The 26,314-nt window shown below is 35.6% G+C and overlaps 1 protein-coding gene across 6 annotated transcripts in view; it reads right to left on the bottom strand.

Annotated features, from left to right (window-relative positions):
* Nucleotides 1–1,216: 1,216 nt before the first annotated feature.
* LOC117981999 (cyclic nucleotide-gated channel alpha-3-like) overlaps nucleotides 1,217–26,314 on the bottom strand; it is a 153,814-nt gene continuing 128,716 nt past the window's right edge. For 3 of the 6 annotated variants that reach the window (XM_069498301.1, XM_069498300.1, XM_069498305.1), the window contains 8 exons: nucleotides 20,327–20,470; nucleotides 11,081–11,273; nucleotides 9,809–9,909; nucleotides 9,585–9,734; nucleotides 8,306–8,473; nucleotides 7,669–7,813; nucleotides 5,615–5,857; nucleotides 1,217–5,041 (listed from right to left, as the gene is read on the bottom strand). In XM_069498301.1, coding sequence (XP_069354402.1) covers nucleotides 4,954–5,041; nucleotides 5,615–5,857; nucleotides 7,669–7,813; nucleotides 8,306–8,473; nucleotides 9,585–9,734; nucleotides 9,809–9,909; nucleotides 11,081–11,273; nucleotides 20,327–20,470 — 1,232 coding nt within the window. In that variant the 3' untranslated portion in view covers nucleotides 1,217–4,953. The remainder of the gene's footprint in view (nucleotides 5,042–5,614; nucleotides 5,858–7,668; nucleotides 7,814–8,305; nucleotides 8,474–9,584; nucleotides 9,735–9,808; nucleotides 9,910–11,080; nucleotides 11,274–20,326; nucleotides 20,471–26,314) is intronic. The other 3 variants (XM_069498303.1, XM_069498302.1, XM_069498304.1) reach the window with 3 other exon arrangements.

Raw genomic sequence — 26,314 nt, 5'->3', positions numbered from 1 at the left:
TTTCATATTTAAATTCAACGGTTATAACACTCCGCTAAGCGGGTAAGCCTAATATTGTTTAAAAATTGTTTGGAAAAAAGAATTTGTTACAAAAAGTAGAGAACTTTTAGTAGGAGATTGGTCTCTTCGTTGAAGTACGGCAAAACGTCTTTTTTATCCCTATCAGTCTTGCATGTGTCAAAGTAGGTAAATCTAATAAAACAGGATTCTATTATTGTGTACTTATTGCGTTTTATTTGTAGGGAATAACTTACTCATATCTACTGTAACAAAAACCTTATAAACTAAAACGTCTTAACACTTAACTACGACTAGACCTCGGTAGTGAGCCGTGACTTCGATAGTGATCCGTGAGGTCGGGGGTCCGATCCTGGGACCTCTAACTTTTTAGAGTTATGTGCGTCTTAACCAATGAAACATTACTTGCTTATTTAGAAATAACATCATGAGGAAACTTGCATGCCTGAGTATTTTCTATAAGGTTCTCAATGGTGTGTGAAGTCTGCCAATCCGCATTGGGTCAGTAGCAGACTATTGCCTAAGCCCTCCTCATTCTGGGAGGAGATCCGTGAGTGGGCCGACGATGCAGATGGGTTAATTCCCCAGGATAATAAGTAGGTATAGCACTAATTAAGTAAAGTACCTTGTCAAACTCAATTTCAAAATTCTGTTCTAAGCTATACAAATAATTTTAGCCGGAATAAACTGATTTTATAACAAGAGAAAAATAAATCTGTAAGTGTTTGTCCGAGCACTATTTATGAATTACCCCAAAAACGCTAGTTTGTGAATGCAAAATTTATCAAAAACTTACTTACTTCGCCCGGCTTCGGATGGATATCCGGTGCGAACTTATTTTCGGAATAAAAAGTAGTCTGTATCCTGAATATAGGATATAAGCTATCTTGATTTTCAGCCAAATCTGTTCAGTCATTTTGGCGTTAAGGAATTCGATCTAACTATCAATAGTTTTTTCTTATGCAATTTTTCTGTCATAATATTTTATTTGTCAAGACACCATTATATATACCTACCTTAATACGTATCTCAAGTGAAGACTAAAAACTACAATACTTAGGAACTAACTTGGGTCACATTGTAGAGCACCATCTCTTCTAATCTCGTGCGTTTTGTATCTTCATGCAATGTGAGCGTTACATGTCATTGCTATGCGGATAAAGAAGTTTTGACTGCAGTAAAAGTCTCAGAGGATTATCGTATTCTTTTTATTAACAATAAAATGAATCGAGTGCATACATAATTGAATTCCCAATTTTAATTCCACAAGCCTGATAACTGCAAAATATTACTGACTCACATTCCCACACTCTTTAATTATACTTTTCCGCTTAATAAAACCTATTTTCACTGTGAAGATAAATAAATTACATAATGATTACTTAAGTAATAAAATTGAAACAACGGTTCATTAAAAAAGGATTCTGTTAATTCCGCTGATTTGTTATATGTTTGTTATATTAGAGAGAGAGAGAGAGAGCCAGCGAATGCAAGACCTTCGTTATTTTATAGAAGCTGAAAGTTTCTTTGCGTATTGTCTCCAACACAGAGAGGAACGATCAGCAATTCTTTATTTTTTGGAATACTATTAGAAACCAAGTCTTGCATTGCCAGACACTTAGTGTCATGGCAATCCTCTGAAAGATAACCTTAAGTTTTAGTGAATTTTTAAACTATAAGGGTGTCTGGCGGGGGTTTGCCACGACACTGTCAATGCATGACGTGATTTTAATACTATTCCAAAAAAAATAAAAAAATTAGACATTATACTTTTTTTACACCTTTATTACATCTTCCAAAGTCACCATGATCCAAACTTCATAGTCGCTGATCGTTCCTCCCTGTGAAGAGGACAGCTTTTACAAAATTAACGAAGGTCTCGCACGCGCTGGCTCTAAGTCGATATCAATTATTTTATCAATGTTACGTACGTGTTAGTTTAATTTCCACACCACAGTACAATTGTTACGACACATCGGGGTTTTTGCAACGCTTTGTATCGGCAAAGACATAGGAAAACGTTGTCGCACTGATTGTGCTTGAACGTAAGAGAACGTAAACTTGACATTACGCCAAGAAACTATATTTTTCTTAATTCACAGATATTTTCAAAGCATTTCATGAACAAAATATGCACGGTCGGATACTTATTGTTACATGATGAAAAGCACTCTTCGTATTCAATTGCATAACGCATCTTACCAATTTATAATTGAGAAATATAAGATTTTTTTTATGGAATATAATAACAATAAATAAATTTTCTATTTACATTTTAAAAATTGTATCCTATCTATTATATTCTTGGTTAGTTAGGAAATAAAGCCACTGATTAAATTATGATTTTACTAATTATTCATTATTTCGCTGATATCGTCGTCGTTATGATGGATCTTTGTATAAACTATTTGAGAAACTCTTGTTCATTGTTATAATGACCACACTTGCAGTATTTTAGTTAAAATATTTTTAGACATGTAATTGTATGTTACCGGCAAAATAAGCAATTGCACCCTTTAATTTTTGCCATTCAAGCGTGTACAACGTTCTAATTAAATTGGGGCATTTTCCTTCATAGCGTTGAAAAAACTGAGCGTATTCGAAGATTTCCACGTATAGGTATAGGTCATTTAGATCTATAGGTTGGTGAGTAGGCATTAGCTCCTCTTTTTAGTATGTGGATGTAAAAATATTTAATACGAACCTAAGCGTATATAAAGGAAAGTTTGAATATCAATGTAGGTAATAATTTTTACATATACAAATTACAATTCAAGATAAAAAATATAATTAAAAAATTTAACTGTAAATGTTGGTAAGTTAATTAGGTATAAATAATAATCACTTTTACATTTATTTATTGTTGATGAAATTACAATTATTATATTTATGTTCATGAAAAGTATTCGAAGTAAATATTATGTTACTATTAATTATACAAATATTGTAAGATGGAATTTTACCCTGAATAGTAATTCATAACAAAGCTATCACAAGGTGACATACAAATAAACCGGTACCGATAAACAAAATATTACCTTTCTTGTAGTTATTTATCTTTCAATGTAGGTACATAGTAGGTACAAAACATTTAATACCAGCGATTTATAAATCAATGTTTCATAATGTTAAACGTTCTTAAATTAAGTGTGGCCATAATATATTTAATGGTTTCGCTTATTACATAATTTTATATAGTTAAACAAAATTTGTTCCTCACAACATAGCCCCTATCCATGCCTCCAACGTCTATTTGCAGCTCGTGGCTTAAAAAAAACCTTTCCTTTTGAAAAACAGTAGCTTACAAATACGTACTGTAGGTAAATATTTACATATCCACTTAACATTACAATTATTAACTTACAAATAATAATTAATAACTGCTTGGTACGTTTGGAAATTAGTTATGACCATATTTCTAATCAATGAAAAGAACACTCAAAATTAATTGAAATGTATGATCGAACAATAAACTTACATAATAATAATACACATAATGTATGACGAATCAACGATAAGTGATAATAACATTCTTTAAACGAATTTTGGATATAGTACCTAAAGAATTTAAGTACAAAACATCGTCACTTGTTTATTATTTTTACATTAAAACATTTTTTTAACTACTTATATTATTTGGCAGTTGTGATTTAAATTTATTAAATCCGTATGTATGTTCTAAACTTTTAAGCTACGTATCTTAACATATATACTTTTATATAACAAATTAAGTACAACATTCTATTGTAAATCATGCACCGGACAAACTCTGTTTATGAATGCAATTATAATTTCAAGAATATACATACATAATATATCAAATTTACTAACAATGAAAATCCTACCTACGTTATACCACTAAAAAGCAAATAAATTAATTAAAATAAAGCAATCGCGTATCAAATCCTCCACGTTTCTATAATAATTAAAGCTTCAATTTATAAATTATGATATACATAGTTCCCATCGTTAGTAATTCAGTTATCAATTAATTTGGCACATAATAGGCTACTTGACAATTTTTTTAAGTTGGTCTTAAATGGTTAATATTTGTCCTATTATATCAAAAAAATTAACACTATATTTTTTTGCGCCCTAAAAACAGTATAACCACAGGGTTATACTGTTGTTTACAAATGCATGACGTCAGAGCACAGATAATCTATCGGCCAAACATGGCCGACAGTGTTTTCACCTGTCTAAGAAAAATATTTTTTTAAATTAAAGTTTTACGGTTTTTAGGGCGCAAAAAAATATAGTGTTAATTTTTTTGATATAATAGGACAAATATTAACCATTTAAGACCAACTTAAAAAAATTGTCAAGTAGCCTATTCTGGTTTGCAGATGAAAGGTTGGTATACTATTTATTTAAACTTCTCAAAGGTATCAATTTTCAATAAAATATGACAAATCTGGAAATAATTTAAAAGAATATAATAATTCACATTACACTTTTATGTAATAACCGTTTACACATAATTATACTCGTTAAACATAGACAATCATGTACGTACATAGTAAGTACAACATACAATTGTTAAAAATTTGAAGACGGCGGCCCTATAGGGCTGATGCGATGTCGCACGAAGGGCGGCTCGGCGCCGACGCACCGCGGGTCACGCACTTCCACTTCACATTCCCACATACTTAAACAACATTAAAGATAATATTGTCTTGGCAAAATCTCACTCCACGAACACTCGTCATTTACAGCGAGTCGTATATACTAAGTATATGTATATAAATTTGATAAAGTTAATTCGTATTTAAATATTAATTATCATAAAAACACTTCGATAATGTCCACGTAGTAAATAAGTTCGCAGCATACGATGGGAGAATTTAGGATTGTTTACAATGGGCTCAGAGGTGGTTAACACACGGGCAGACGCAGCCGCGGCGGCACCGGCACGCACAGGGCGGAGGCGCGCCGTTAAATGATGCTCTCGCGATTCCGCTCGTTGTCCTCCTGCGAGCTCAGCGAACTGCCACCACAGATCTGCATTTCGATTTCTTGCAACCTACAACCAAACTGAAGGTCAGACATGTGCATTCGAGTACATATTACAAAAGTCTTAAAAAACCCAAGACCAAAATGTTGGCATCTGGCGCACCAAATGAGTGCGGGTCGCAAGTAGAGTCCCGAGACTTGCGATTCTGCAATAATTATGATGGGCCAGGATCGTCATTTAACATCATGACTAACCCGTCGCCGGCCCACAACTGAGCACGGGTCTACTCTCAGAATGAGAAGGGTTTAGGCCATAGTCCGCCACGTTGGCCCAATGCGGATTGGCAGACTTCAAATACCCTTGAGAACAATATGTAGAACTTTCAGGCATGCAGGTTTCCTCACTATGTTTCATTTACCACTAAAAAGTTATATTTAATTACTTATAACGCACGTAACTCCAAAAAGTCAGAGACCCGGGATCGAATCCCCGAATACCGGCCGACGTCTGAATCACTACGCTTTCACCGCTGTTTTTCAGCAGCAGAATTGAAATAATACTAGTAAAAGCAGGCCAGCGAATGACTAGAGCCTTTTTGAATCGCATTTGGTAAGCCCAAGTCTTTATTACAGAAAAAGATACCTGTGATGTACTTCCCATCGCTGCTGATTCAATTCGGCTGACATGGCGGCATTTTCCGTTTCAACTGTGTAAAGGCGTTCGCGCAATCTTTTGATCTCGCACTCTAGGGTCTCATGGGAGTCTAGATAAACTCTAGGAGCTACGCTGCTGGCAGCTACGCTGCCGCCGCCCGCTGCACTGCTACGGGCACTTGACGCACACGACATTACTGGTGATGCTACACGAAGAGGGCTTACAGAAGAACTGTGAAATCAAACGTTTTATGTTCACTTCTCATTTTTTTTGTATACTTCGGTAAATTTATCTAAATAGGGTATTGGACTGTAGTAATGAAATGACGTGATTTTTTGTACAGCGGTAGTTTATGGGGCTAGAATTAATTATTATTAAAGAGAACAATTTTAAAAAATATGATTTTTATTTATTTTGAAATAAATGTTCTTTTATTTTTATTACTATTGAACTTATAAGATTAACAATTTTTGCTACATTCAGTGCCACAAAAACCACATTCGGTTTTACTGAGCTGGGCTAATTATTAGCGTTACGCTGTACGGAAAGCGATCAATGACGTCACACGGCGTAAACGACAAAGATTTTTCAATTTGTAACATAAAAAAATATTTTCCCGCAAAAATTACTATATTTTTATGTTAAAAATATGAAAAACATTGTTGTTTACGGATTGTGACGTCATTAATCAGATTCCGTTCAGCGTCACGTTCATGTTAAAAATAAATAAAAACAATTTTTTTTATTAATGAATTCTAGCCCCATAAACTACCGCTATACAAAAAATCACATCATTTTATTACTACAGCCCAAGACCCTATTAAAGATACAGGCACGAAATATCGTGCAATAATGTGGAATAGCAAAGTTGTAGTTCGTTATGGGCAGCGATACGTGCTGCGCAGCCTGAGGTGCCACTATTCGTACGTTCGCTTCACTTTTTTACTAAATAGTAAAATACGTCCCCATCCACCCATCCAAAACGCTCTTTTAAGAAGCTTCGCTTAAATAAAAGCTACAGTACGCGGCAGAAAATAATGAACATCGACCTTTAGAATGACATTTCGGCTTTGTATAGCGTTTTCTCTGTCACTCATATCTATATGACGTTTTTTCGGTCTCAACGACAGAGACAATGCTCAACAAATCCGGTATCTCCTTCTAAAGGTCGATGTACATTATTTTCTGCCGCGTACTGTACCTATATATAGTATGGAATTCTGGATCTAGAAGGCAAGGCAAAGGATGTATGTAACCCCACAAACATGATCGCGATCCTTGCATATTTGTAACGGTAAAGTAGTCTAAAAGTTTCTATTGAAAAAATAAACAAACGTGAAATGCAATTATGCATAATTTCAATCAGCTTGAAAGAAAGGAATTTCTTAATAAGAAAAATATTTATCCTTCTCTTTTAATATATTTTTTTAGCCATTTCTTATTTAAGTTGGAAATGTATTATTATTTCTCATTAGTCATCATCTCAACCCACGGCCGGCCCACTACTGAGAACGTGTCTTCTCTCAGCAGAATGCATGCCACAACCGTACCACAACACTAACGTACCATACAGGGCTGGCGGAACAAATAATTCTAATAAATACTAAAAAACAAAATAATTACTTAAATAATAAAAAAACTATTAAATGTAGCTTCAAGCTTTTAATAATACTAAAAAGGGATAAATAAAATAAGTAATATAAATATTAAAAGCCTGAGACGTCCATAACGACCAAGGGGCAAACAATTCTAAAATTAATAAAACAGCGCTACAAGCTTACTAGATGATGCCCGCGCCTATGCCGGCATGGATTTAGGTTTTTAAAAATCGCGTAGGAACTGTTTGATTTTCCGGAATAAAAAGTAGCTCATATCTGTTCCCGGGATGCAAGCTATCTCTGTACCAAATTTCGTCAAAATCGGTTAAATAGATGGGTCGTAAAAAGTTATAGCAGACAGACAGACGGGCGGACACACTTTCGTATTTATAATATTAAATATGGATTAGGATATGGATATGGTGGTATTTAAGATAAGATTACCTAAATAGCTGGTCCCGGTAAGAAGGCGGGTGTGAGGAGTGCAACGGCGGAGGGATCGGCGCGGGCGGGAGCTGCATCTCCTCAATGGGCACGCGCCCGCTCGTTTCCACCAGTCCTGGCGTGGACTGGCACCGACCCATCGCCACTATACAAATTCATGATTGATTAACGGATAACAACCTGACTTTTTTACTAATATGTACTTTAATATATTGAAAACATAATAAGCCACGGATAAATTTGACACCAATTTCTGAATTACTAATCATCGGTCAATCGATAAAAAAACAAATAATGGTGAAAAATGAATGATGCTATCAAAGCTGTACGGTAATATTATGATGCCTTTCTACAACTTAAACATACTTAATTGTTAGCTAATTAAAAACAAAAACTTGACAAAATCATTAACTGCAACAATTCATATTATAATGCGTAAAAATGACTTTCACGCGCCATTTTAACTTTTTGTGTCAAACTTCATGTTAAAAGTACGATTTTAGTCCTTATTTTAAATGTGAACAGTACTTTTGACATGACAGTTGACGACCCATAGAGTTAAAATGAAATGTGAGAAGTCATTTTGTACGGACTATAGATAGGTCTTACAATTGTGTGAGAGAGAACGTTAATTTACCTTTTTCAAGAGGTGCTTTTTTATATTTCTCAAGTCTCTTGACTGCTATAGCTTCGAGGCGGACTCTGGCGGCGGGGTACTCCTTGAGCACGTCCCACATGTCCTTCTTGCTCAGCACGAACAGGTCCGAGTAGCCAACGGATCGCACAGACGCTGTCCGCCGGTTGCCTGTCGACGTGTCATCCACACACTCCGTGCCAAAAGGTGCTCGGAACGCAATTCTTATGAACTCTTTCGGCTTTGTTACACGTGTCAAACTCAAAGCCAAAAAAATTCAGTCACAAGAAAATCTTAGAAAACTGAACATACCGCAGATAAGGAAAACTTGTGGAGCCTGAAGTAATTTTTAATATACTTAAATGGAAAACTTCCTCATTCAGGCGAGTTAGGAGTAAAACTCGAAATAAAGATATGATTTTAAGAGTCATAACAATTTAAAAATAACTGTAAGAAGCCAATTCTATTGAAGTTGATTTATGACTAAAGACAAAGCGTTTAGATTTTAAAAAATTGATAGATGAGAGGTAATAATTAAAATGAATATTTATTACTAACTAAGCGCGTCTACAAGTTTTAATTCATATTTACGGCAACGATAGTTTGATTTAAAAAAAAACTTTTACATAGCCGGATAAAATGACAAAAATCTTTAATCAGTAAATATGTAAAAAACATTAAAATACCGTTGGGGGGTTTCATGCACCAAGAAGTCACGCCAAATTTAAAAAGAATTCAGTCAGGGAAGATGCAAAGCGGTCGGGGACACTGCCTTCATTACAACCAAAGGAGATGAGACTAAAAGCAAACAAACCACATGACGTTCGGTGCCTACCAATCATCAATGTGAAAAGCGAAGCGACGAAGAAAATAAAACAAACTTAGCTGGCCTGCTTAAATGTTGTTCAATGTTGAGAATCAAAATTCAAAAAACGGCTGGCATTGCACTTATATGCAAAATGGATAATTAAAAATGCATAAAAATGTGATAAAAAATAATGAAAATGTAAAGCGTTTTCTATTATCTTTTTTTCAATGAACGACATTAGCGCTATTCGATTACAGCTATTTTTAAGTTTTTGGTGTTTTCGTCGAAAATAAGTGTTCGAAGAGCGTAAATGTGCGTTCATGAACGATGTCCCAAAACCTGTTGTTAGCTTCGCGGCCGCTCCCTCGGCCTGATTGCAGCGTCTCCTCGAAACGTTTGCTTTTGCTTTTAAAAACTTTTGAAAGAATAATAAGAGTAGAATGGCGTGGCGTCTCGGGCCGTGGCGATATTTACCAAGTTGTTTACCTGCCGTGCCCATGTTCAGAATGGAAATTTCGCCAAAATAAGAACCCGCCTTGAGTGTTGCTAACACTGTCTTTCCATTGTCGCCGACTACCTGTAGTTTTCCCCGGTTGACTATGTACATCTCCTTGCCGACTTCACCTAGAATAAGTTAAAAAATTAGACCAGCGCAAATAAAATTATTTTTGATGAAAAAATATTAGTACAATACTAACCTTTCCTACAGATGTAGTCGCCAGGTGAGAATAAAACGGGTCGTAGTCTCAACACAAGCTCGCAGAGAAACCCGGCTTCAGTATTTTGGAAAATCTCCACCCTGATTAATGACATGAAGTCAATAAATACATTGTTTAGAAACTTATAATTATTATAGCAGCCTAGATAGTAAAATAAGTAGATTATATAGTACTAGATCTACTACATCTATTAAGTCGATCGATGATCATTTTAAGTTTTCTTAGAATCCCGTAAAAACTTTTTGATTTTCTAAAATAAAAAGGCTTGCAAACTTTACTAACAACCCAATCGGTTTAAAGGATGGAATGTGAAAAGACAGAAAGACACATTTTCGCATTTATAATATTAGGTATGGATTTGTATTTAACACGCTGAAATCAAGGAGAATCCTGTAAAAAGAACCTGCCTCAAATTTAAGCTCAAACAATGTAGTAAGTAGGTACTGCTGCAGATAACATTTGAAACACATGCGGTCATATACCTACTGTAAATAGAAAATTTACCATAATAATAAAAATGATTAAGAATAAATTACCATACTACACTAATTAGTGAAGTTAATCGTATTGCTGCTATAAATAAAATGATGAAATTAAAAACAATGCAGTACAAGTTACAACTAATGCAGTATAATTAAAAGCGATGGTCGGTGTTTAGGTGAAAAACAAAAAAAAACCGCCTGGGAGAGCCATTTGGTGACAAAAATTTACGGATCGTATGAAGGAACACTCTTGAATTATTCATGGACGTAAAAAGCGAATGTTTCTGTTTTTTAATTATACGACACGGAATATTAAACACTGACTGCTTCTCCGGACTTAAATACCTTTATATTTTCATAACAAGCTCTTCCTTGTGACTTGTTTTGCATGGATCAGCAGAAACAATATATTTCTTGTTTTTTATTTTGTTAAGAGCAAGAGAAGGCGGACAGGCTGATGGATGATAGAACAACATCTCGTCGGACTTTTTACACTTTATGAAACATTTTCTGGGTCTGATATAATTTAAGTTTGATTAAACAGTAGCCAAATGCACTCTGAATTATCAGTACTTTTTTTCTAATGTTCATAGAATATGTATTATGTCACCATAAATGGAATAGAAAGAATAGAATGTGATTTTTTTATTCAAACTTTTAGTACCTGAATGTAAATCATGATTTATAAACTAGAGAAACTTTGTACAATCAAGCAACATTAAAAAGAAAGCAATTAGTAAAATTAAATAGAGGTTAATGAAATCCATACCTCTTCAACGTGTCAAGATGGACGTTGATAGCAATTTCCGCTTTGAGCTTATCTGGGAGGCAAGATACTGCTTTCTCTTCATCAGAACACTTCTGAGTAAGCCACAGGTAGTCAAACCACTTGATCACCTTCACTTGCAAGTGTGTTGGAACCCGTCGCATTCTCATGTACGTCTTGACCCCATCTAGTTTTGCTATAAAAATCACACAAAATATATTTGTAAAATTTGTGGTCATAAAATTAACTATCGTGTCAGAAATATATCTGTAAAAAAGTGTATTCTTATGATTTTTAACTCGTCCCTTCTCTCGTATCTTCCAAAATACTCATAACATTTTGATAAATAAGGCGATCTACGTGTATGTAATCCACGTCCTTCCGTAGTAGTAATTTTAATACAGTAAGTAGTAGGCGGATTACAGAAATTGAACTTTATCTTGGTGGGTTTTTTACGCCGCGCCGCCGGTGTAAACTACATGCGATAGTGCGGCATGCTACAAATAGTAACATTAATTTTGCAGTCTGAATTTAGTTCGAAAAACTACTTCGTGCTGTAGAACTGGAATATTACGGGACTACAGTCTGCCGATGATTCATGCTGATTTTGTTGTACCCTGCAGCCTTGTAGCATGCCACAACGTCGCATTGTGTTTCTCTGGCTTAAATAAAACTTTAATGCTACTTTAATGTCAGTCTTATTTATTTTAGCACTATCTCAACGGACGTGACTATTGTCAGATGGAAGTGTGGTTCCAAGAAATGTAGCACTTGTTTATATAATTTATCAATTCTGAACCAATTTCGAGATCGTTTTTGAATAAGTCTAAGGACTTTGATTAATTCCCAAGTAAAATACTAACTTAGATTTGTATTTTAAGTTACTATAATCAAAAGGATATTTTTTGGGTGTAGCTGACCTTTTGTGTTTTACTAACAAACTTCTCGAACACAACATTCTCATTTGTACAAATTCTAAGACAAATCGTTTTGCTTACCAAGTTAGACTAAAGTTAAATTGTAGTGTTTCGGATTTCCCAATTCTAATCAGTTAACGTTCGGAAAGTTAGTCGAGTTCAACTGGAGTATGGTTTCGTGTATCGGAAGTTTGACTTCGCAAGCAATAAGTAATTATTGCTTGCGAAGTCAAACTTCCGATACAGATCAAAAAGAAAGATCAGTAAGAAAAGTAAACAGGAGATCGTAAGATCTCCAGTTTACTTTTCTTACTTTTATTAAAAATTTAAAAATATAAGAGCCGCAGAGGCTCTCGTTAATATTTATGTAAGGAAGTTTTGATTATTTTTAGGGTTCTGTAGTTCTGTACCCAACGGGGACCGTATTACTAAGACTCCGCTATCCATCTCTGTTCGTCTGTCTGTCCGTCTGTCACCAGGCTGTATCTCATGAACTGTTGGTTGTTAGACAGTTGAAATTTTCACAGATGACGTATTTTTGTTGCCGCTGTAACAACAAATACTAAAAACATAATAAAATAAGAATAATATAATAATAAAATTTAAAGGGGCCCCATACAACAAACGTGATTTCTTAGCCGTTACATAAAAATTGTTACTTTCAAATATACATATAATTGACCTCTATTATTATTGACATGATTTAGAATTGTAGTAATTTGTTAATATTAATGTATTATTGTAATAAAATAACCCACATAATTAATTTAAATAATAATAATCATTGTATCTGACTCGTAATTAGCGTAATTAACTAATATTAATTTATACTATATGATTTAATGACAACTTTATGAAGGGAAAAAAGAATAAAACTATACTTAAAATATGAATGATTATTATTATTATTATTTGATTGCTAATGGAATAAGGGAAACGAAATGTAAGATTGTTTAAATTTTTATTATATGTAACGTATTAGAATAAAGGCTTTTTTATTTATTTATTATTTATTTATAGCCTAACCTATGCAATTTAGTGCAATGTCATAATCAGATCCTAAACAAAACATTCATCAAACAAAATATCCTGTGATTCTAAAGCAAATCAGAAAATGAATAGCTAACTTGGTTAGCGTGGTCTAGCATGCACATAATATTTGCAGTAATTTAATTTTCCTCTAACGTCCACCGTTCTGGTAATAAACCACGTTCACAGCATACAAATACCTATCTCGAAAACCGCCAATAATTTTTTTATTGGTTTCTCTAAGTAGATACTTCATTACTTACGTTCATTATATGTAGTAATAGATGTACTTAGCAGTAAACTTTACACCCATTTACTCGGTGCTGCATTCGACAGGGGCTAAGAAAATCTTTCAGTCTGAAATGGTGAGCAGATTTACTTTATAGTCCGGGTGCCACCAATCCCGAAAGCTCTGTGATCACAGCTTTGTTTTTTTTTAATAAAAATGAAAAGTTTATACTCAGACGGACAAGATGAGCTTGATCGGCTAGGATTTAATTGGCTAAAGATATTATGTTTAAATAAATTATGTATTAAATGGCCATAATATTTTACTGTCATCGCGGATTTTGATCAATCTAAATTAATTTGATGGGAATCTCATATATATTCATAAAAAAATTTGACCTTCCTGACGTAGTGGTAAGCGCTGTTGTCGTATTAGTGGGAGGTCCCGGGTTCGATTCCAGGCAGGGGTTTGGAATTTTATAATTTCTAAATTTCTTCTTACTTTAGCTTACTCACTTCACTACCACCAGGTGAGATTGCAGTCTTTTGATTGAGATTGTATCTAAATAATAATTTTAAAAAACTCTGCACCTACTTACAGATGACTAAAAAAGTTACTAAATTTTGAACATCAAAAATTTGTGGAATCAACCTCCGACATTTGAATATTATACTTAAAGTATTCAACGAACACATATAATTTACATATTTCATATTTGAACTTTACTGTTCAAAATACGAAGATCGGTGATTCGATATCAGGTCCAACAATTTGAATATAAACTAGCTAGTTAGGTATTGTGGGAGTGACTGCACTCTGAACTGCTCCATTCTAAGCAACAAACAAACCTTGTATTGCTTCCACTTACTGTGTTGTCATAAAGACCACAACTGACCGAACAGGATTGACCGCTCTTACATGACTACGTACGTATGTCATGTCTATCTAGAGACAACGTTGTCTAAAAGCTACATACAGCATCTACTACCAAGTACGATCGTACGAGACATCCTGTTTAAATAGTCTTTATATACCTCTACCTGTTTCAACAATAGAGTATTTTGAAAAATGTCTTAATTTGATCCTAAAATGATAATAAACTACCAAAAATATACAAAAAATTATATGATCAATAAAAATGCATTTAAATTTTGCATTTCAAATTTCGCCGCGAAAACGCTACCCACCATCTTTTTAGGGTCATGTGCCGCGCTGACGTCACACGGATTCGTAAGCAACGGTGTTTTATTAGTGAAATTGAATACAACTTCAATCAATGTGACGTCACAGTCGGAATTAACATGGCGGATACGGCATCATGCGTTTTGGATATTTGTAGAACAGATAAAAAAAGTGAATTATAAAATTCATTATATAATTTTATCAACTGAAATTAACATTTTTCGATTGATTATTGCTAATACTTACTATTGTTATATTTATACATTTTTGGATTTTTTCTCACTTGGTGTAAAATACCGTATTCTCTGCTTTATTTAGGTCTCGTATATATAACAGACTATAGGATAACCCGCGGCTTCAACCGCTTGGATTTAGGTTTTTGAAAAGCCCAAGGTAACTCTTCAGTTTTCCGGTATAAATAGTAGCTTATATTCGTATACGTTTTGCAAGCTATCTTTGTACTAAATCGATAATATCATCGACTTCGTCCACGTACAGTTAAGGTTTTTAAAAATTCCGCGGGAATCCTTTTATTTCCGGGATATTGTTCTTCCTCGGGGTGCAAGCTATTTCTGTACCAAATTTCGTCATAATCGGTTAAACGGATGGACCGTGAAAAGTTAGCAGACAGACAAACAGACAGATAGACACACTTTTGCATTTATAATATTAGTATGGATTGTAACAACCTACCTACTCAATTCAGAACTCGTGAGAAAAGTTTCACTAGCGTTATTTTAAATAGAGAAGTTTCTTTGTTGATTTGTTAGGGTTATTTATCCCTCAGGAGCAACAAGCTTAAAAAGAAAACTTTGGATATTTTGTTGACATCTGTATATACGAGCTTTTTTACAATTTTCATGAAACCTGAAAGTTTATATAACTCTATTTGTTTTCCTATTTTATATTGTGAAATAGATCTACAAAACTGATCTTTTAACCGACTTCCAATAAGTAAAAGTGTTTCAGTTCAGCCTATGGAAATATGTAAGATTGATTTGAGAGTAATATTAATTTATTTAATCCATTAGATCAATACAGTTGACGTCAATCCACGATCTGATTACAATTTCAATGACACTGTTGCAATGAAGGCGTGAGGTGGCCGCCTGCCGGTGAGCGAGGAGCATGGTAGAGCGTGGGATTTGAGCTTGCAGCATCAAGTGTAGATCATTAGGTACTGTCGAACTGGTAGGCTTCAGCAGTTCGCTTGACGCACGGACGTAGCGGCCTTCGGAGAACTGAGCGCACAGAGCAGCGTGCGGATCGATTGCAAGCGGACGCGCGCGGGACGCTCCGCACCCAATGGGATGGGGCGCGGCGCCCGACTTTCGCCGAGCTATTTATAACATTCAAGCCGCTGACCTATTTCGCTGCAGCGCCACCGAGGAAGGTCACGGATTCAGCCTGCTCTCTGTCGTCGCGGCGCCATTGTCTTTCAACCGAGCTGCAGTGCTAATTAAAGTTGTTGACACTTTGCCGCTTTCTGTGTATAAATGCTCATCCTATCCTTGCTTAGCATTGATCGTGGAACTTATTTGTATATGGAGCTGTTCTCTTTAATCTTATTTCAACTGACTATTTAAGTACAATGGATTTGACCGACACGTTATACTGAATGAAGCACAAAGGGTGTGTTTAAGTTCCTTTGGTTATTTCATGAGGAAATTTGGTCATATAATAGTATATTTCGAGGAAAAGTTTTTTTACCTTCGTGTAAAAGTGGTGTAAGCAATATAATTTGGGGTAAAATTGAATTTCGGAATTGGGGTAAGGTTTGGCAATTGTGCAAGGTAATTGTGGTTGTGAAAGAGATTGCTTTGTCGGACGGGAGACGGGAGGGTCAAAAAACTACAGGCGGGGGTGCAGACTATACGCACGTAGTCGCGCGTGCTGGCATGTCCACCTGCTTAGCGCGATAATGCCCTGACATGAATGCAAGGGGTGGAAGTAATCCACTGTAGTTCTAAAGCTGCGGTTGAAACCCTTAAACTGTATAAATATAAAATTTGAAAGTACGGCCACTAAGAAAGGATTTACTTGAACTAGAAAGTGCACTTACTTTTTTATTTGTAAATGTAAATTTTGTAAATGTTTTTCAATTGTAATCTGTGTCTTTGTGTCGTCTGCTAGCTTTTTCGACCTACCCGTTTAACCAATTTTGATTTTTTGTCCTGGAAAATTAAAGAGTTTCCACGAGATTCTAAAAAACCTAAATCCACGTGGACAAAGCCGCGGGCATAATTTAGTAAATGGAATACAATGAAATAAAAAAGATCGTATTAGCCCCAGTGTCTCTGCCCCAGTACCGGGGCAAATGGGGATAAAGATCATCTGCTCCGGTAGCCGACTTTGTATTTAGTTTAACGGGGTAGATGACACTATTTTACGAATCCAGCTAGGTGTCATTTATCCCGGTAAAGGTAACTTATGAAAATTCAAAAAAAGTGGTCTATTGGTTTGTTGGTTTGGGAATCTTTACTTTAATTGTTATCTCCTTTGTAATTCTTGTATTCTATATTAATTTAAATGATTTAACATAGTTGTGCATGATAGAAAAATCTATGTAGTTATTATAGTTACTAAGTTTTATGTTAAAATTGCTAGTAAACCATTAAAAAAAAAAACCATCACCGGTTCACTACAGAGCACGGGTCTCCTCTCAGAGTGAGAAGGGTTTGGCCATAGTCTACCACGTTGGCTATGTGCGGATTGGTAGACTTCACACACCTTTGAGAACATTATGGAGAACTCTCAGGCATGCAGGTTTCCTCACGATGTTTTCCTTCACCGTTAAAGCGAGTGATATTTAATTACTTTAAACGCACGTAACTCCGAAAAGTTAGATGTGCGTGCCCGGAATCGAACCCCCGACTCCCGATTGGCGGACGTCTTAATCACTAGGCTATCACAGCTAAGTTTTCATGCCTTCTCCGTTTGCATTAAGTGAACAAAAATGCGCTGTCTGCCAGTTACTCCGAAGTAATAAAATCCGAGCAACAACTGAACATCGGGATTCAGAAAAGGTTTGGGTAGGTAGTGTTAGGAGATTTCTTTGGCGGGTGCAGAGGTTTGGAAGGTATCCGGATAAATAATAAGTAATTACAAAGTTGAGTATGAGAGATTTTTATACATATTCAAAATAATTCAGTTCTTAACCTACATATAGAGTGTGCCGCCAAAAAGTTCGCTAGTTACTACGCACACACATTTGTGGACTTTTACCCACTAATTGACTTTAACAGTGTATAATGTACCGGAACGCTAAATCGTTTAGCGGCACGGCATGACTTTGAGTTACATTAGAAAAGCATAAAGTCATTTTCTCCATTAGTTAAATGTGTTCTATTTATTTATTGTATACTAGCTGATACCCAGCTTGTGTTTATAATTAACTAGCTTATGCTCGCGACTTCATCCGCGTGGACTACACAAATTTCTAAACCCTATTTCACCTTAGGGGTTGAATTTTCAAAAATCCTTTCTTAACGGATGCCTACGTCATAATAGCTATCTGCATGCCAAATTTAAGCCCGATCCGTCAGTAATTAGAGTTGTGCGTTGATAGATCAGTCAGTCAGTCAGTCAACTTTTTCTTTTACATATTTAGACAACAATTATAATACTGTAGGAGTCGGGTCACTGGCTACACGCTCTGCCATCTCATAGCTTGGGGACGATTCTCGACCAGACAGCGCTTCGTGTGGCCGTTTGCCTACGCTTGGGAATCAAGGTATGTGAGCCTCATTATTGCCCTTGCGGTAGCCACGTGGATCGGTTTGGTCACCATGGACTCAGTTGTATCGGAGTGCAGGCCGCTTATATCGTCATGGTGCTATTAATGATATAGTCCGTCGCGCTCTGGCCACTGCCTCCATCCCAGCTCAGCTAGAACCTTCTGGCTTGTTCAGGGATGACGGCAAGAGGCCAGATGGGATGACTATAGTACCATGGTCGATGGGACGTGCGCTGGTGTGGGATGCGACCTGCGTCGACAAGTTGGCAGCTTGTGGATGTAGGTTTTTCAATAATCCCGGGGGAACTCTTTGATTTTTGATTTAATTTTTTTATTAGTAGGTACGGTACCACCAACAGAATTACACGTAATTTGTTGCAGTTCTTGCAATTCACGAAGGCTAGTGAACTTTACTTGTGGTAACGTCGTTTACATGGTCATTGCGTAAGTGTGCGTGCATGTCGGACCAATCAGCCGCGAGCAAGCGCTGTCAAACGCACACATTTAATGTACCTTACGTATACCTATACGACTTAAACACAAGCATGTCAGTCGCTTTGTGAAATGCAAGAAGTCAAGAACTATACGTTTTGATAGTCACATGTCAATTGGCTTGATTAAGGCCAAATTAAATTGTGTAAATATTAAAGAACAATCCATACGATTACATTCAATTTTCATTTCGATAAATACGTTAACATTCAATCACGCTCATAATTGAACGCGTTGAGCCCCGACGTAAAGTGAATTATTGTGCCCAAAATAAAGGTCGTTTACAACCGTCATAAAATGTTCCCGCATGTTAGAACCATAAATTATGGATTTATTTGTAGCTGATATTGTAATTTAATTGATTGCTAATCATTTGAACGACTCAATGAATTGTTAAGTGTATATATCATTTTGAGACACAAGATTGTACGCTCAAAGTCGCAAAATTAAAAGGTAATAAATATTAAACTCAGCAGGAAAGAAATAAACGACTTAGGACCAAGGAACACATATTGACCATTTATAATCTAGGCCTGTCTTGCCGTCAAATTGTGAATTTGTAAGTAAAGTGCGATTCCATTTGCGATTTCCAGCGGCATGGATGAAAGCGCAATACAACGGTTCCATTATCTCAGATCGGTAGCGACATGGTGACATTACCACGTCACTATAACGTTATTTACTAAAAAGCGATGATAGCTTGACCTAGGAAACCCATACTCAGGAGTGAGCTGACGATGGGTTGATGATGATGATGATGATTGGCAATTGCGCTCCGCTGCGGTCTGCCATCTGACGTGCAGCGTTTCGTCTGAATCGTACTTAACATTACACAAACACTAAAAATTGAAAAATAATTTAATTTATTACCGAATATATTATGTATACAAGAGTTAATATAGTTCCATAATAATACTTTTTGGTGCCGGTGCCAATTAGCTTTCGCGAATCGTCTAGACTTCATATTTTTATGGGACTCCACCATGGCACCTCATTGGCACCGACCCCAAAAAATATTAATATGGAACTATATTAACTCTTGTATACATAATATATTCGGTAATAAATTAAATTATTTTTCAATTTTTAGTGTTTGTGTAACGAAGTCGGTTTTTATTTTTTTTGTAAAAAATTTTTATTTCACAATTTTTAGTGGCCCCATGGAATTATGCTATTACTGGTTAAAAGTCTACTGTTTACTAAGCTATTACACTGATCGCGAGCAATTTACTCTTATCCGTTGAGGAGTTCCAGTATCTATCTTCGAAGATGTTCATCAGATCTTCACCAAATTGAAATGGGACCAACTTTGAAGTATACCCTTTCAAACAAAAAAAGAATTTTCAAAATCGGTCTAGGCGTTTTCGAGTAATCGGGGAACATACATAAAAAAAAAAAAAAAAAAAAAAAAGATTCCGACGAATTGAGAACCTCCTCCTTTTTTTGAAGTCGGTTAAAAACTCAAATAACGATGCTTACAATTACCTGGTGGCTGAGGCTGAAATCTATAGAACGTATCTTGACTTTGCTCAGACTTAAGCTCCAGTTATACGAGACAGATTTATGTCAGCGATAAAGCGCTGTCTCGGCTTAACAGTATCTTAAGTCTGAATAAAGTCAAGGAGCGCTCTACAGATACACTACATAGACACATAGACACTTACCCTGAAACTCTTTCCTGGCTGTACTGACGGATGTGACGATGTTCGCGACGTGGCCCAGCACAGTTGCAAAGAGGAGCAGCCCAAACAGCAGTTGTGCTATCACGAACACATACTCTCCTTTACTTCGTGGCCGAGGTAGATCACCTGTGACATAATTTTTACATCAATGATTCTGAAACCTCCCTGATGGCGCTGTGGTTCGACAGGTGAGGGGTAATAGGGATGTGTCCAACTAGTCAAATCAGTAACTTTTTATCAGTCGTCTAAACACGCTCTTAGTATGCGAGCTTCTATAAAATACTGGAATGTGACGTCACAATCGTTTTAGGTGCGTTTTTAGTTTAATCTATAATTAAAAATAATTGTTAAGTACACTATTAAAACTAACAAAGAGCGTGGATTTTACGTATTTCGGAAGACCCTCTAATTAATAATGACTGGGAAATAGTTTATTTTTGATATAGGCAACAAGCCTAAGTATTTTATTGTATAATATCGTCTGGTCTGGTGGGACGCATTGGCTCTGACTGGTTATCTATCACTTTCCTAGCAAAGACGTCAAGTGAGTTGGCATTCCAGTACGATGCCACATAAAAATCAGTTAGGGGTCCGTCTTGCACTGCGTCATCACTTCTGCTCAGTGAGATGACAGTTTTTTTTTAATTTATAGACTAGCGCTTCGGCTGCAAACATATCCGCTGGCCAGTGTCGATGTAGCCTGAGATGGAGCCCGCTTGTCTAGAAGATGCCTATTCACTGCTATTCGATGCCATTGCTAAAGGTACCTAAGTATATTAAAAGTGGAGAGAAGAACTGATGCCGGAAGGGCGTTCTATACCCTAGCGGCCCGAATTAGAAACAAGTATGTAGGAGGATTTTAAGGGGCCATAATAAAGAAACCAGTATAGTATCGTCCACCAGCCCATCTATCTGTATATCTATCTGTTGGTCTTTCCGTTTGTATGAGTGTCACAATCATTAAGAAACTATTAGAGCTGTAGAAGTTAAAGTTTGGCACAGTTGTAGAAAATTGTTCCCGCTACTTGTATGCATATTCAGATTTTATAGCATATCGCCTCGAATAAGTTCTCGTTTAATAGGTATTTTTAAATCATCAAGAGATATTTGAACAGTTGTTTGTATTCAAAAACCCAAATTGACAATGTGGCTAATTCCGTTGTACACAAACTCTAAACTAAACTAAAATGACATGATTAGCAATGATCTATTGCTAACCCATTCATAATGTTACGGGCGTAAAAGGATAGCACTAGATTTAGACCCGTTAATTTAGTTTAGTTTAGAGATTGTGTACAAGAGAATCGGCTCCAGTGATGACTTAAATGTAACCTCTAACACCTAAATTTATTGTATTGCTGTTAAAAAAATATTTTTACTGGTGTGAAATCTGAGTAGTATAAAATATTGCACAATAAAGAGATCCATTTCTTAGTAAAAAGCCTTTTTATACCATGGTAACTGATGTTGTATGAATAACAAAGGACGGCGCTCCCTACAATAGGGATTTTCTACGGAATGCATTTGCTTTGTTCCGGAAAATAAAGTCTTTTATTGCGATACTGCATTATTTCATTACGAAGGTAGCAGAGCAGATCCCTGTAATTTTATCTTACTGAAAATTGTTTTGTTCGAACTTTCATTAGTGGTGCATCATCCCTATATACAGGGTTACAGGAAAATAGGACACGATCCCGTTAAGGGGTTATAGTACAGGGCATTAGCTATCAAAAAACCCGTAATGTGCTTATGCAAAAGTGTATCGTTTTCGAGTAATTCATTTTTTTATTTTTTTTTAGGTTGCTTCACTTTAAAAATTAGTAAAATAAAGAAACAATGTATTTTATTAGATTTTTTTATATTTCTTACTAGTGCATATCCTCGTTAATAATAAACAGTTATAAAACAAGAAAAATCTTCAAGCATTTTAAAATTACAGCCCAAAAACTGTAAAAGATTTCGATTTTTAAATTTTATTCTTTGAATAACTTGCAAATTTTCTGTTAAAATTACTATGGCACTTATCCTGCGGACTATTTTAAAAATATTTGCGTATCATTAGCTATCCATTGGTACATAAAAATTACAGGAAAAAATATAAAATCAAGAAAAAATTACAAAACAAAGAGACCCGGTATTAGAGAAAATTCTTACAGATGCTATCGTCAAAGAATTAAATCAGGATCAATGTAAAAACGACTTTAATGCAAAATGGTTAAAGATTATTTTTCAATGGGGTCAAAAGGCAAAATAAAACCAGTCAAGTGCGAGTCGGGCTCGCACACGAAGGGTTCCGTACCATCGTACAAGAAATATTACTTTTAATTTTTTTAAATTTTACTTACTACTATCGCTTACCAGGGCAATACAACCAATATTTCAATACAAGAAACTTAATAACAAAGCTTTATTGTACGCAAATAATAATTGTCCATTCAATTTAAAATCGTGATCCCGAACTGTAGTACGTATACTTGTCGCCTTTTTCCGTTTCACCGCACCGCTGTACGCATAACTATTTAACCTGCTATATGCGAACGTTTTCGGCATACAAATGGCCTTTTCACGTGTTTTATGTTCAAAAAACCAATGTGCCGTGCATGGTAATGGTGTCGTGACGTTAGCGGGTACCCGACAATTCGCCTTCACGATCGTTTATGAACAAACCAAATCATGTACCAAACGAGTACTCAAATAAACACAATGTGATACTTGATTTGAGTTTTTAATAAAGCTCTTGAATAATTCTTTTGAAACTATATGGGAATATATTCTTCAATGAGAAAACTTATTTTGATTATTAAATTAAATTATTTTATAAAAATACTTAGCTCAAATCGTATGTGCATCTGTTTGTTTTTTAATTATTTATTTTTACTTCTTTACGCCGCTAATTTCTCAACCAATTTCAACAAAATTTAGCACAAAGCTAACCCGGAGAAGGATGTACCTACTTATATTAAAAAGAAGGTTCTGCGGGATTTTACATGTAGCAATAATAATTTTAAATAAACTTTAAATACTTGGCGATAAGACTTTACAGAAAAACAGTGAGAGGGCTCACTAAATTGAAGAGTTATTAATTTGACGTTATTTAAAAAGTAACCACACCTAGTTGTTTTGTTACGGTTAGTAAAATAACAAACTTTCGAAACTAAACAATAAAGAATTGATTTGAACCATTTTGAACCCAAGATGCTTTTCTCTATTTTTTCTCGAAACTCGCCTTTCACATAAACGAAATTTCAATTTTCAGCTTGAGGGGAAATGCTTTTGACAGACTGATTCAATAAGTGTTTCATGGCTAAAGTAACGTGGCTATACTAAAATGATAAATATTATTCAACCTTTTTATAAATTTTGTGGCGATGTGTGATAACAACGGTCTTACCTGACCGGAACCGAAGTGCCGGAAACGTTCTTTGAAAAGCGAAAAAGTGTCATTTATTTACCTACGAACAAATTTTATATTTTTTACCATGAAATATACACCTTTCTAAAGAATATACCTACACCAAATTGGAATCCGTTTCTCGTGCGTTCTGATATAACTTTTTAGTGAATTTAAATTTTTACCATCATTAAGAACTTTCTCAGGGTATTATAAATTATAGCCGTGTAGAAATCCATCAGTAACTACTGCTACTGAGACTGCGTCGGTCGTCACAATATCCGTAGGTCATATCGTGGTCTAGGGCGTTCCATTACATAAAAAACCGGCCAAGTGCGAGTCAGACACGCACACTGAGGAGTCCGTACTATAATCGTATTTTATCGACATTTTGCACGATAAATCAAAAACTAGTATGCCTAAAAAGAAATAGAAACCTGTTTTAGAATGTACATGTAAAGCCCTTTCATATGATACCTCACTTGGTATCCTAGTAATCATATTCTGAAAGTTGAAAATAGCAATATTTGTTCCTGAACACATTTTAATTTTTTTCTTGTGATGTAACCACAAGTTCACGGTTTTCAGATTTGTCCCCTCATCTCTGCTATAAGACCTACCTTCCTGCCAAAATTCATGATTCTAGGTCAACGGAAAGTACCCTATAGGTTTCTTGACAGACAGACTGACAGCCAGACAGACAACGAAGTGATCCTATAAGGGTTCCGTTTTTTCTTTTGAGGTACGGAACCCTATAAATAAGGAACCATACAGTAAGCATTTCATTTTATTTAAACTTAAAGCAAAAAAGAAATAATTAAGTATGCCTACAAAGTTCAATGTAACAGAAAGTCATGTCGACCAAATTTCACAGGCCCTTGGGCAACTTGAGATATATTTTGTGTATACCAAAGTGCCTTATTACCGTTAGGACCTTCCGAAAACTTGGATCATTATCGGAATATTAAGCAGGACCAAGCCATCGCTGCCTGTTTGTGACGGTTCTAAATGACGACGACCCTCATTTCTAAAATAATATTTTTAAAAGGACACCCGCTTGGTCCTTGATATACAATATTTAAAAAAAAAACTATTTCTATAGAGAATACTTCAAGATTGACACTAAATCACTACCCATATTATAAATGCGAAAGTGTTTGTTTGTTGGTTTGTCCTTCAATCACGTCGCTTTTTTGCATTAAAGACCTGGAGAGTGACGTAGGTTACTTTTATCCCGGAAAATCAAAGAGTTTCCACGGGATTTTTGAAAACCTAAATCCACGTGGGTGAAGTCGCGGGCATCAGCTAGTGAATAATACTAATATATACAGCGGCTATTTTGAAATTCACTTAGTTTTTTTATTATTCTTGTAGCGGCAATAGAAATACATACTGTGGAAATTTCAACTCTCTACCTATTACAGTTCAAGAGATATGTCCGCTGACATACCCACGGACGGACAGCGGAGGCTTTGTAATAGGATCCCGTTGGCACCCTTGCCTTGACTCTTCGGATTTAAATTGTTAGCAAAAGAACTCCGTCTGTACGCATCGAACCTAAGGTTTCGAAGGAACTCGACTAAAAATAATTTGATGAGTACAAATATTAAGTGCCAGGTTAATAGCGTTTTAAAAATGTTGCTAAACCGATCGTTGCCTTACCACAGGAAGAAATAATTTAACTCGATTTTCGACAGCGAATCGTGCGGTTTGCCGATGTAACCACTGGAACCGACCTTGTGGTAGACCGTTGCAGTGCGAGATTTAGGGATATTTGGCAATATTTCAAACATAAACACTTCTCCTTTAATAGAAAAATCGGTCAAGTGCTAGTCGAACTTGCACACGTCACTTCTGGACCATCATAGGAGAATACCACAATGTAGTTTATTTTATTTTTAACTAGCTGATGCCCGCGACTTCGTACGCGTAGATTTAAGTTTTTATGTGGCATAGGCTACCTTTTATCCCGGGAATTCAAAGAGTTCCCACGGAATTTTTTAAAAACCTAAATCCACGCGTACGAAGTCGCGGGCATCAGTTAGTACTGAATATAACTTGAAACGGCTGCCATGCAAATTTTCATCCCCTATCTAACTCTCCTGGCGTTAGAGTTTTCGAACACCGTGAAACATATATATTTTCATTCTAACTGCATAAACCTAAATACCAAGTTTTTTAACGTTGACAGACTTTCAACCGCTATTTTACCCCCTTGGGTTTCATAATGATTAATGCCAAAGTTAAGCTCCATCCATCCAGTGGTTAGAGCTTTGCGCTGATAGACCAGTCAATCACTCAATCACCTTTTTCCTTTTATATTTATAGATACATACATAACACATCATGTTCAATTCACTTTCGAAAATGAACGCGTATCAATATATCTTAAGTTGAAGCTAAGGCGAAGGTCAAAGACATAGAGAGCTGTATGTTTCGAAAGCCGATGATAATAATATAGAACTCGTCAGTTCAAAGAACTAAAGTCTATGATAATAATAATAGAAGTCGTGAACTAACTTAAAACACTATCTACCTGGGTAATATAGCACTAACTAATAGCTACGACTTCATCAGCA

The sequence above is a fragment of the Maniola hyperantus genome, chromosome 4 (genome assembly GCF_902806685.2).
Source record: "Maniola hyperantus chromosome 4, iAphHyp1.2, whole genome shotgun sequence".
In the NCBI taxonomy this organism is placed as follows: domain Eukaryota; kingdom Metazoa; phylum Arthropoda; class Insecta; order Lepidoptera; family Nymphalidae; genus Maniola; species Maniola hyperantus.
The sequence above is the reverse complement of the archived record's forward strand: the minus strand, read 5'-3'. Positions and strand labels throughout refer to the sequence as shown.